The 14,037-nt window shown below is 33.4% G+C and overlaps 2 protein-coding genes across 2 annotated transcripts in view; one reads left to right on the forward strand and one right to left on the reverse strand.

Annotated features, from left to right (window-relative positions):
* LOC137392143 (malignant fibrous histiocytoma-amplified sequence 1 homolog) overlaps positions 1–10,612 on the forward strand; it is a 54,582-nt gene extending 43,970 nt beyond the window's left edge. The window contains exon 11 of the mRNA XM_068078771.1: positions 9,778–10,612. Coding sequence (XP_067934872.1) covers positions 9,778–9,793 — 16 coding nt within the window. The 3' untranslated portion in view covers positions 9,794–10,612. The remainder of the gene's footprint in view (positions 1–9,777) is intronic.
* Positions 1–14,037, reverse strand: part of LOC137389874 (uncharacterized) — a 549,220-nt gene that overhangs the window by 377,962 nt on the left and 157,221 nt on the right. The gene's annotated exons all lie outside the window — the stretch shown is intronic.

The raw sequence follows: 14,037 nt of genomic DNA on the forward strand, positions 1-14,037 counted from the left end.
TAATGCAGTCTCGTCAGACTACACAAGACTTTATCCCACCACTGATGTAATGCCGTTTTGGCAAACTACACAAGACTTTGTCAACTTGTCTTCAGAACTTGGTAAATAAAATTAGATTTTGAAAATGCTAAATTTGTTTTTGCTAGACATTCGGAAATTATAAATTTGACAATTGCTGACTCTGGTCTAACTTGGTCTGTCATAACAAAAATGTTATACATTTAGTTTACATGAAAATAAACATCGTAAAACAGTTGAATATGGCGCCATTCCTTATTATCAAGTATTTTACTTTTGCTGAGAGCTGATTGGTCCATTTGACTTGACACTTTGTATTGTTTGTTATTTCCACAGATTGTCTTATCAAGTTTATTATTGAATAGCTAGTAGACTCCTAAACAACTTACCTCACTTCGTGAGTCTGAACTCTAACATATACCTTAACTACTAACGACAATGTGGTATGTTGGTAGTTCTGGTTGTCACTTTGAATTGCTATATTGATTTTATTTACTAGTTTGAATAAAAATATTTGTGTGAACTGATATGTTGCTCACTACATTGTGAAATCATTGCTAATTTTCATGGCTCACCATTCGGTGCATCCGCAGTATTCATGATTGCTTTACAGATATATACACAGTAAATGACAAAGTTATTAAATTTCAACATGCACTATTTCCAACTTACCAATCAATCAAGAAAATAAACTCAGTTATCTATTATAAATTCAAAGAGATAAGGAAATAACAATCATCATCTTTTAAGACTTCATTAGTTTTACCTCAATTATCTTGTGTCAAAGAAAAAACATTTTTGGCGTTTTATTTCTAAAATTTCTGGTTTTGCCATAGCATTATTTTTAAAAACCTACTTGCTGTATTTAGAAACAATTTGAACTTTTGGCAGAAAACAAATGATGTTATTATACACCCGTTTTTTTCAGTCAACATGCAAATTTAAAATTTATTCAAACATATTAATTTATAATAATTCACAACCACGCAACCCTTTTGAGAGATTGTTTGAAGCAGTTTAAACCGACTGACAATGGGTCCCAATACTGACAGTACATCCTCCAAAGTCTTGTCGACAGTACATCTGCAGGTCTGTTGTAAACCCTGTCATGTTAATTGAGATCAAAACCTTTTATTAAAAAATTCTCTTGAACTTTTTTTCTATTGTGGACAGATTATATAAACATGGAAAAAAGTTACAACACTTCAATTATAATTATGTTTAGCCAACCGAAGACTTTTGGAATTATAGTTATAGTTAAAATTTTCTGGTAAAACATATTGGAAGCTGAATATAACAGATCAATTTCATTATACTACAAATACCGTTTATAAATAAACTTTGAGAATTACTTTTAAATATTTGGTGCAAAAATCTCAATTTAGTCAGCCGTACAATAATCAAGAAAAAGTTCAAAAGCCTTATAAAATGTAGTCTCTATATAAGTCTAAATTTTTGCTCTCTGTCACCGTAGTCTGTCTATCGAGAGCTATTAATCTCTAGGAGTGAAAACTCCATGTCATGCTGTATTCGAACAAAGTTTGCAACCACAGGTTTGTAAACATGGGCATCTAATCATATGGCTACACAGCTCTTACCATTCCACGGCTCTTACCATATATTATATACCATTTTCCCTACATTACACAAAGTTTGCAACCACAGGTTTGTAAACATGGGCATCTAATCATATGGCTACACAGCTCTTACCATATCACGGCTCTTACCATATACTATATACCATTTTCCCTACACTACACAAAGTTTGCAACCACAGGTTTGTAAACATGAGCATCTAATCATTTGGCTACACGGCTCTTACCATTCCACGGCTCTTACCATATACTATATACCCTTTTCTCTACGCTACACTCTAAACTATGTACTGGTTAATACCGTGTGCTAATGAGTTACGATGCCCCTGTGATAATATTTGTTTGCCTAAATTCATGAAACACGATGCTTTATTGTCCTTGCCATACTAGGGTGAATTTGTTTTCCATATACGACTATTCAATATCAACAAAAAATTCTCTCTAAATAAAGATTTGACAGTTGCTGTACTGATTATGACAAAATAACAAAAATGTCAATATGCTGTTGGTCAAAATACTTCAGACAATCCTGGAAAGAGATATATGTTGCTTGCCGTCCTGGTTCAGCATTATTCATTTTAGTAAAAACAGATTCACAAACAAATAAGTGACATAGTTTTAGTTAAAATTTTGAAGTTTAGTAAAATACATACTAAAACTTTCCTTGGTTATGTGTTTAGTAAGGTAAGTTTATTTAGGTTAGATTCAACATTTATGTTACCCTTTTTTATTACTCAGTCCATATAGGGCATTCGGTAGTCTCACTGTGAATACTAAATCTTTCTAGTCAGCAGCCATTTATCAATAGTTAATGACTATGGAGACTTCTATTAGTCAAATGTGCTTCATCTTAGACTGGTATTATTTTACTTAGGGTAATTGTATTCATAGAAACTACCGTAAAACCTCTAATTGAACGTCATGGCGCTCTATTTTTCAACCTCTCATCTATAGTGGTGGTCAATTGGAGGTGGCATTCAAATAAAGGCTGGTGGTGTATTTTTCAAATGGCTCATCATAATTTTCAGAAAATAAATTTAGCCCTATTGCGTCGCCTATATTTTGCTCTTCTTTTTCGGTAGAGCGATATTAGACCCTTTGGATGCAGTAAATCTGCAAACTGACTGCCAGCTTGTCAAAGGTCTTTTAATAAAGAGGCATATATAAACATCTGTATCAGTTAATATCTATATTGCATGCAGTTGACCTGCGATGAAATCATAGCCTGCGTCCTTCTTTGCAATTTATTGGCATTTTAAATTTTTATTTATTTCCAAATTTGAAGACGTATTTTTTTATACTTATATTTGATATTGTTGAATAAAATCTCATTGCACTCACTGATATGTTTGTTACAGTTTGCAGGCAAGAATTTGCAGCCAAGCTTTTTGTACGAAGTAGAAGTGGAGTCATGAGCATCGATCCATTGTAAGCCGTGTTACAAAAGCTGCAAAGATGTTATTAATTAACACACTATAACTCTGCATATTTACAAGTTATGCAATAATAATCTATCAAATGATATCAAAATACATTCATGAATTAGTGACATAAACGAACCACGCTTATATTACATGAAGAAACAAAAAATAACGCTCTTATAAGTTATTTCCCTCGTTTGCTCGTATAGCTGCGTTCTGATTGTTGTTTTCGATGGAACGAACATCCTCTAGCTGTCCAATACCTTCCATAATATCTTATTGCCTCAATTCTTATTCTGCATTGCCTAAATAGTCCATACTAGCATTCAAACAATTTTTGGCAGATAAAAACTTACAAGCGCCGCATTTAGCAGTGTGTGTAAGTTTGCTTCGTTTTGCTCATTTAGTTTGCCCGCTAACGTAACTTTTTCTCCAAAATTGGCAAACCAGCTTTTATATGCATGTCCTTCGAAGTATTAGGCCATATTAAACATAGTGTAGAAATATTATTAGCCTGGGACAGTTAGTAGTTATTTCTATGGCGTTGCTTTCATAGATCCATCTACCATCGTAAAGTCGTTCAGCTTTTCATATGTACACACACTTCGAATTATCACAACCACGTTAACCTTTTGAATCCCGTTCCCGTAATCTGACGGGCTGAGAGCGCAGTCTCAGCGTACCGAACCCGTAATTGCCCGTCAGATCTGAGTCTTCGATACGTATTTTTTAAATTCATTTATTTATTTTAAAAACGGCACTAAAATTTTTAATTAATACTTTTAAGCGTTTTAAAAGATATCACACTACTATTTTGAGGCAATAATTAGTCCATTCTACGCATGTGCAAAAAGAACACGTTGTTAGAAGTTGAACGTTCTTTATGGAAAGCTGATCATCATGAACGGACTCGATATTTGAGGCGCTGCTAAAAAGATTCGTTTACAGGAAGATACCGACTGGTTTGAAAGTGAAGAAGAGGATTTTATACCAGAAAAATGTGAGGAAGACGATGAAAGTAAAAAAGAAAATCAACAGAATGAATTAGATTGCGAAAGTGAGACTGAAACGGCCGGCATTGAAACGGCGAATAATGGCGGATATCAAAGAGGAGCTGATTTAAAACCAAAAGAATTACATTTTGCTGACAGCCTGGGAGGAGTATAAGTTTGAATTCTTAAACAGGTAAGTGTTTTTATTATTCAAAGCTTTTTAAACATCGGCCATGATAAATGTTTTATTTAACGAAACGAATAAATATGGCCTTCAAAAACATTGCGATGCTTCGAAGCCTGTTGATGATAAATATTTGGCGAGTTGCTTGTTTAGTTTTGCATATAGGTATTTTCAAAAAGCCTACTCTATTGCCTTACTGGTCCACATTCCTTTATTATCTACGCTAATTTTTAATCAGTTTATAAATTGAAAGAAAATTAGAAGCAAGTTTACACTTTATTGACAATTTTGAAGACCCTGCTGGCAATAAATTGTTCAAATTAAAAAATGTTTTTGCCATGACATGCGACTGGTTCTATCCTGTTTTTCTATCTGATAAATTTATATTTGTAGATGAAAGCTTGCTGGCATGGAAAGGCTGGCTCAACTTCAGACAGCATATTCCATCTAAAAGATCTAATTTTGGAATTATGTTATTTGCTTTCCGTTGCTGTCTCTGGCTATGCGCACCAATTGTCTGTATACATTGTCGATGAGCAAGCTGAATGCACTGGCAGCGGAGTCAATTTTGGAATATCTTTGTGCGAGTCATGTTTTGATCCTTACCATGCTAGCTAAATTTATTTACAAATGGTATTTTATTTAGTTTCTGCAAATGCTTCACTGCTTTGTATTGCTAGCTTTTGTACATACATTTGCTAATCTATTGTATTAGTTGTGCATCGATGTGCTGTATTTGTTGCACACTGCCATCTTCAGAGCAGCAGTCTAATCAAATAGTTCAGTTCTCATATTGTTCTGCAATCTAGCAGTCCATGATTTGCTGTTTCTGCTCATAAATGTTGCTTCCTGTCTTTTGCTGCTTCACCAAATGTGTGAATATAGGCTCACGACTCAATTCTTCTTGCACACATCCAGTTAATCTTTGCTGCAGCACACATGAATCTGTGCAATGACTTTATATGCAAATTTTTTACATAAATCTAGTCTCAAGAAATGCATAAAAATTCAGAGCAAAAAATTTTAACTGCGCATATATAGATGTCTAGCTGCAAAGTTTTTGCAAGCTGTGTGGAGGAAAAAATCTCATTCTGCAGGAAAATGTCTCAGCTTCTAGATGCATATTCATTTGCAGTTTTGTGCCAATTTGCACGAAAGTTGGAGCAACCTTGTCGGATGACTCTTGCGCGGCTTATGGACATGGCGTTTTGAGCTTTTCCAATGGCGCTCCCGCTATACATCGGAGCTCATAACTCCGCTTTCAATGCTTTTGGACGACTAATTTTTTTTGCAAATTGTTGTGAACATATGAATCCATGCAAGAATTAATTATACAACATTGCCAATTGCTTTTAGTGAATGTAAAATACAATTGAAAATGACGTATTAACATAAAAAAACTCGTAGCTTCAACGAATTGCGACTCTTGCAGGTAAGCAAATGCAAGCTAACTACATCAAAAAAGTATCAGCTTGTAGAGAAATTTCTCAGGATTCTGATGCATGTTAATTTATGTAACTACCTCAATTTTGAAGAAAACTGTTGCAGTTTTTACGCAGCGGTGTCGAAGGCTCAAATCGCCATAGTAAATGCACTGGTACGCTGGGGAATTTCCAGCCGTAAGCCCGCGGTCGCTAAAGGGTTAAACAATGAACCATTATTTGCCTGAGACAGTAATTATTTTTAGAGCGTTGCTTTGAAATTTCATCTACATGTAACATTATAATATTAAGTCGTTTTCTTTAGTAATGCATATGTAGGCTACTTCAAAGTAGAATAACCGTTTTAAACAGAAAACTACTACTAATAAGCTGACACCGTTTTATTAATTATTGCTATGGTGCTGCTTTCAAAGTTTCAACGAGGGAAAAAAAAACGAAAAACTTTGGAATTGGACAATGAGAGAATTAATTGTTATTGATATAAACAGGAAACACTTTTCTTTAAGTCATTTAATATTATGGACTCATAAAGATCCAATAAAGTCAAAGTGGCGGGAAACTGGAGGTGACGTTCAATTGGAGAGTGGGGATCTATTTTTCAACGCTTCTCCCAGGGCGGCGGTCAATTGTAAATGGTGTTCAAATAAAGAAGGAGTTCAAATAAAGACGGCGTTAAATTAGAGCTTTTACGGTATATAATATAAGTATGCAAATAAATATCTTGCAGGCTTGTCTGTTTTTATTTATTTCCCCAATTCTACTCAGTTGCTCAGATTTAACTTGTTGCAAGTAACAGTTTGCATGTTATTGGTTTTCTATGCTAAATGGTTCACTTTTTGAATTTGTCTACTCAGGTCTAATTTGGCTGTATCCTGTAATATTTTTTCTCATTTATGAATTTTTATAGTTTTTCTTCTCTTTTCACTTTGGTGCGCATTTAACTAAACAAAAATTTAAGTGTTACTCCGTAAAAAAGTATTACAAGGGAAGAAAGGTTCTCAAGCATTTCTAATTCAAAATTTCACTTAGGTTTTTTATTCAAATGAAGGTATAAAATCTTGGTAATAAATTAATTCACACTGATGATTGCAGCCTTGCAGACATTAAAACAGTTCTATGAAATTTTTCTTATTTGTTGATGCTCTTAGCGGAATGACTAATTTATAATTTTTTAAGATGAATATAGTGATTTTAGGTATTTCACGTGTTTTAAGTGCTAGTGATTAATCAGACTAGTCAGACTATATACATGCTCCACAGTGATAATTACTGTTACCAACATGTATCACACAAGTTTCATGTATATTTAATATCTCAAACAGTTCTCTATTATTTGCACGCAACAAACTGGTTGGGCTGAGTGCTAGAGCAGCACCGTATATGAGGCACTGACTTCTATTAACTTACTGCTATCAAAAGTTGGAAAAATAAAAGCTTATTTAGGACTATCGGAGTGTTCGGGCGCCTTGTCCAGACTTGCATACTCAATAAAGATTATAAATTGAAATCTTTGGTTTCATTAGACATTTGGAACAAGCATGAGTTCTAAAACCAGCTGACTCTATAATCCACTTATAGTTACAGACGTTGTGGGGTGTGATATCATGATTGTCGAGTATAATTATGTTTGCAAAGAGCAAAACTGAGTTGGTAAGAGTAGATATGTGTGCACCTGAGATAGAGCTCTTTCACTTACAAAATGCTTTACTGACACACTCCCATTGGCCTATTATTTGTTGCAGATTTATGATTTTACTTATGTTGGTCTGGCAGCTTGTTGAGCAGCTGGGATGGTAGCACTTTGAAGTGAGCCAGAAGTGAACGTTTGTACACATTTAGGTGACTGGAAGATGCTGCTAAGTTTGAATTTCAACTGATGATCAATAACTATCTAGGGCAACATACCAAGCCACCTAAAAGATGTGACACTATCATACATGAATAGCTGTTTTATGCAAAATCTTTACTTGATGGCTTATTAAATTAGTGTAACCCTAGATTATCAATAAGTGCTGGGCTCTAAACTCAGCAGACCGGGATAAATATAGCTCCCCCATAACACATATTAATTGATACCAATAGTTAACTTGAGCCGCTGATAAGGGTAGGTTATTATTTAGATGAGCGCAAAGAACGCTGTTCAACATGGAATACTATCTTAAATTCTATAAATGTTGCAACCCAAAGCTTTATCAAAACTGGTAAGTTCCTCATATGTTAGATAAGGGCTTTGCTCATTACCCAGAAGACTGACAAATATAGATCATTCCTGTTTGTCATTGATACATGTATTTCTAATTAGTGTTGCAGACCAAGATACAGTAGTTATTCATTAGTTCCAGATTTAGAAAGCAGTTCAACAGGGAACACCATCATTATGTTACATGTATTTATGTGCTGCAGTACCAGTCTTTGGAAAAACTGTCAAAATGCATCATCCATTAGTTTACCAAAGATTTTTATTATTTTCCGCAGCATGCTAGAAATTGTAACAAAGTAAAACACATATATTTAAAATTTCTCTGCTTCATCCGGTTAACCACTCACCTCTGGATACTTACATGTAGATATCCCAGTGACAAAGTATCAACAGATAATGAGAGCAATCTACAATGATTTTTTGCTCCTCATGTCTGACTCTAAATGCAGCCTAAGGAAAGTCAATCCGGCATTCTCTAAACTTATCAGGATGCGGGATCAGGACCTTATTTTGATGCAGTTAATGAGAGAGAGCACCCAACTTCCTAAAACTCAATATTCTTCAAAAGTTGAACATGCAGAGTTATCACCAAGTTTCATTTGTAGATGCATGCGATGTAAGCCAATTTATGATACCACAGTAGTAGCGATCCTGTTGACACGGGCTTATATCTATCAAATATTGATACTATTTTCCATACCATTGTGTTAGAACACTTTGAAACAATGAGGGCACAGACTAAGTTCTATGCATTGCCTGCTGAGATACTGAGATGATTATGACAGCTGCTAAAAAATTCATTTAGTATCCAAAAAGCACCATGGTTCTTGATCTGGTGTTTACAATGCAAATCATACTGACGACGGAATACACAAATGCAGATTTTGCTAGTTATTAGAACTGGTAGTCAAATTAAAGTGTGACCTTTATTGTTGGTCTTGGACCAACAAGCTGGCGCAGCAGAATTTGGGACGGATGACTACAACAATTTATAAAATATGTTAAGGTAATCAATCAGACCTTAATGTTACATGTGCGACAATCAATCCACTATGGCTGTAGTTTATAACATATAAACAAGTAACAAAGTAAACACTTGAATGTAAAACATCCACAGGTTCAGAAAGTCATAGAGAAAGTCATTGCTGTTGCCACATATGATGTTTAAGGGTTGTTTCATTACAGAATGTTGTTTAATTACCAGTGAGTAACTACAACTCACTACATATTAAAGGAGTGGTACAACCTTAACTTTTTATATTATAGCCACAAATGGGTTTAAATTTTCTCTAATTCAATTTTGTTATAATTTTCAGGAAACTAGTTCAGTTCAAAGCAATCATTACTGCTTTAAGGTAGACTAAGTCTCTTCTTACTATCTTTTCTTTTAACTGTAAATAGAGCCTAAAATTAGAATATAATTTTACACATTACTATCCATAGATGTACATACATGTACAGTTGTCAACCCTCTGTTACATAAAAAGGGAGGAGACAACACTGTTCTGCAAAGTTTTACAATACTGGTAAATTTGATTTCTGCAGAAAAGTGAACAAGTAGCAACATTCATAACAAAGAGTGCTTTGATGAGTCTCAAAATTTAGTCAATATATTTTTAAATGTTGATAACTGCTAACTCAAATAAAGTATTATTAAAAATACGTTGGAGTAAAAAAGCATATTCGCTGTTTTACATTTCAATCTTAATCCAAATTCAAAATTGTGAAGTTAGCCAAAAGCGGCTCACTCGTTTTCATCTCTTCTACTGGTGGTAATATGTTGAAATAAGTTATGCTCTTTTAAAACAGTTCATACGTTACTGCAGGAAAAAAAACTGTAACATATTTAAAAATGAGGTTTTTAAAGGAGACTACCAATTTGCAACTACAATTTCTTAATAATCAAATTTTAATGGTTTTTATAGGTACAGAAGAGAGTAAAAAAGGTCAGCATGAGTCAGAAAAATGACACACAAGGTGGAAATGTTCCAACATCGACCTGTACTTTTACTCACGGGAGAAAATTATACCTTTTCCCATGTTTCCCGAGCCGGTAAATCTTTTGTCACTTCTGTGTAAGCTTCTCTGGATAGTTTGTATATATTTGGTAGGCATGACAGACCAAATTAGGCTGAAGTTAGCTACTAAATTTTAAGCTATTTTATTCTGTACCTAACAAGCAAAATATTTGGCTGCATCAATAAGCAATACAGTGTTGTTTGTATAGATTCTAGAATGAGCTTCACTTTTAAAATTAAACTAAGTCTTGGGGCAAAGTTAATACAAAACAGCTTAAAGATAATGTAAAACCTTTAACCCACCACTGATGTAATGCTGTTTCGTCAAACTAAACCAGACTTTCTCAACCATTCTTCAGAACTTGGTTATTAAAATTAGATTTTGAATATGCTAAATTTGTTTTTGATAGACATTCAGAAATTATGGCTTTGAAAATTGCTGACTTTGGTCTAACTTGGTCTGTCATGACAAGTAGGTTGTACACTTAGTTTACATGAAAATAAACATCATCACAACAGTCGAATATTGTGTCATTCTTTATTATCAAGTATTATACTTTTGCTGAGAGCTGATAGGTCCATTTGACTGGACTCTTTGTATTGTTTGTTATTCTCATGGATTATCTTATCTAGTTTATTATTGAGTAGCCATAGTAAACTCATAATTAACTTTCCTCCTATGCATCTGAACTCTAACATATACTTTAACTACTAACAACAATGTGGTATGCTGGCAGTTCTGGTTGCCACTTTAATTTGCTATATAAATTTTATTTACTAGTTTAAATAAATAAAATATATTTGTGTGAACTGATATCTTACTCATTGAAATCATTGCTAATTTTTATGGCTCACCATTCACTGCATCCGCAGTATTCATGATTGCTCTAGAGATATATATATATACACAGTACTTAACAACCTTATTATACTTCAATAAGCATGTATTGTTTCCAAGTTACCATTCCATCAAGAAGATAAACTCAGTTTTTATCTAATATAAATGCAAAGAAATAATGAATAACAATCATCATATTTTAAGACTTCCTTAGTTTCACCTCAATTATCTTGTGTCAAAGAAAAAACATTTTTGGCTTTTCATTTCTAAAATTTAAGTTTCGCCATAGCATTATTTTTAAAAACCTACTTGCTGTATTTAAAAACAATTTGAACTTTTGGCAGAAAACAAATGATGTTATTATACACCCGTTTCTTTCAGTCAACATGCAAATTTAAAATTTATTCAATTACAACAATTTATAACAATTCGGAAACGCGCAACCCTTTTGAGAGGTTGTTTGAAGCAGTTTAAACCGACTGACAATGGGTCCCAATAGTGACAGTACATTCTCCTAAGTCTCATTGACAGCACATTTGCTGATCTATTGTAAACCCTGTCATGTTAATTGAGATCGAAACCTTTTATTCAAAAAATTTTTTTTTTCAAAAATTCTCTTAAACTTTTTTTCTATTTTGGACAGATTATATAAACATGGAAGAAAGTTACATCACTTAAATTATAATTATGTTTAGCCAACCAAAGACTTAGAATTATAGTTATAATTAAAGGTTTCTGGTAAAAAATATTAGAAGCTGAATATAGCAGGTCAATTTCATTATACTACAAATACCGTTTATAAATGAACTTTGAGAATTATTTTTAAATATTTGGTGCAAAATTCTCAATTTAGTCAGCCGTAGTATAATCAAGAAAAAGTTCAAAAATCATATAAAATGTAATCTCTATATAAATCTAAATGTTTGCTCTCTGTCACTCTAGTCTGTCTATCTAGAGCTATTAATCTCTAGGAATTAAAAGTCCATGTCATGCTGTATTTGAACAAAGTTTGCAACCGCAAGTTTGTAATCATGCGCATCTAACAACATGGCTACACAGTTTTTACCATTCCATCGTCATTACCATATACATGTACTGTATACCCTTTTCCCGATGCTACATTTTAAACTATGGACTGATTAATACAGTGTGCTAATGTGTTGCAATGCTCTGTGATATTATTTGTTTGCTGTGATTCATAAAACACGACGCTTTATTGTCCTTGCCATACTAGGGTAAATTTGTTTTCCATGTTCGATTATTCAATATCAACAAAAAACTCTCTTGAAATCAAGATTTGACAGTTGGTGTACTAATTGTGGCAAAATAACAAATATGTCAATATGCTGTTTGCCCAAATACTTCTGACAATCCTGAAAAGAGATATATGTTGCTCGCCATCGCGGTTCAGCATTATTCAATTTAATAAAAACATTCACAAACAGATAAGTGATATAATTTTAGCTAAGTTTAGTATAATACATATTAAAACTCTCTTTGGTTATGTGTTTAGCGAGCAAAGTTTATTTATGTTAGATTCAAAATTTATGTTACACTTTTTTATTACTCGGTCCATATAGGGCATTCAGTAGCCTCACTGTGAATACTAAACCTTTCTAATCAGCAACCATTTATCAATAGTTGAGGACTAAGGAGATTTCTATAAGTCAAATGTGCTTTATCTTAAACTTTTCTTCTTTTTCTTGGGGTAATTGTATTCATAGAAACTATATAACATAGTTAATCAAATATATATCCTGCATGCTTGTGTGTCTTACTTATTTCACCGATTCTACTCAGTTGCTCACATTTAAACCGTCGCGAATAACAGTTGGCATGTTTTTAATTTTTCACAATAAATGGTTTACCTTTTGGATTTTTCCACTCAGGTCTAATTTGGCTGTATCCTGTAATACACTCTCTCAAATTATGCATATTCATGGTTTGTCTTCTCTTTTCACTTTGTTGCACATTCAACTAAACACAAATTTAAGTATTAATCTGTAAAAAAGTGTTTCAAGGGAAGAACGTTATCTCAAGCATTTCAAATTCAAAATTTCACTCAGGTATTTTTTCTAATGAGGTATAAAATATTCTTAGGAATAAATTAATTCACACTGATGATTACGGCCTTGCAGACAGATTAATACAGTTTTATATGATTTTTGTTATTTGTTGATGATTTTAGCGGAATGACTTATTGATAACTTTATAAGATAAATATAGTGATTTTAGGTATTTCAAGTGTTTGAACTGCTTGTGATTAATCAGACTAGCCAGACTATATGCATGCTCCACAGTGATAGTTACTGTTGCCAACATGTATCACACGAGTTTCATGTATATTTAATATCTCAAACAGTTCTTTATTCATTCCACACAACAAACTGGCCGAGCTGATAGCTGGAGAAGAACCGTACATGAGGCAATCAAGTCTATGAACATACTGTTATTAAAAGTTGGAAAGCGGAATACTTATTTAGGACTATCATACTTTTTGGGCACCTGGTCTAGACTGCGTACTCAAAAAATATTATTAATTGGAAGCATTGGGTTTAATTGACATTTGGATCAAGTATGAGGTCTAAAACCAACAAACTCTATAACCCATCTATACTTACAGCTGCCGTTGAGTGTGGTATTACGCTAGACAAGTATAGTTATTAGAGCTGCACAATGATCTGTTCATTAATCGATTAACGCAATCAATACAAATACCGATAAACTGAGTTGAGCCAATTAATCTAACATAAAACACTAACATAAAACTTGTTTATACAATGCAATGACACAAGCGCCATGTCGATCTAGTTGTAAGCGGGCATGTTGTTAGTTGTTTGAACATGTTTCTAGGTAATGGCAACAAAATCGGTTTTAGTATTATTTAATATCTTACAGTCTATTTTGGTTTATATTGAATAACTTTCTTAGGTAAATTATACATGCATTTTTATTTTTCAAAAAAATCACAGAATAATTTTGGCTTCAGAAGAATAGTAATATTAGACTGACACTTTATTGAACATGAAAGCAGGAGAATATCTTCCGAGCTAGGTGACACATTTGCATATGTTGTTGAAAGCATAAACAAGAAAGTCAAGTGCAATATATGCCAAAAAGAATTTGCCCACCACCACAGCACATCATCATTAAGATATCATTTAACTGATTCTTATCCTACCGCTCAGAAATCATCACCAGCTGTCTGCAGACTATAACTACAACTACTGACAACTGCCCCTACTTCACCCTGTGAGTGGCTATTCTCTAAAGCTGGCAATATTATTTGTAGGAAGAGGGCATCTCTTCATTCGGATAATGTGAATAAA

Source organism: Watersipora subatra, chromosome 3, assembly GCF_963576615.1.
Source record: "Watersipora subatra chromosome 3, tzWatSuba1.1, whole genome shotgun sequence".
NCBI classification, from domain to species: Eukaryota; Metazoa; Bryozoa; class Gymnolaemata; order Cheilostomatida; family Watersiporidae; genus Watersipora; species Watersipora subatra.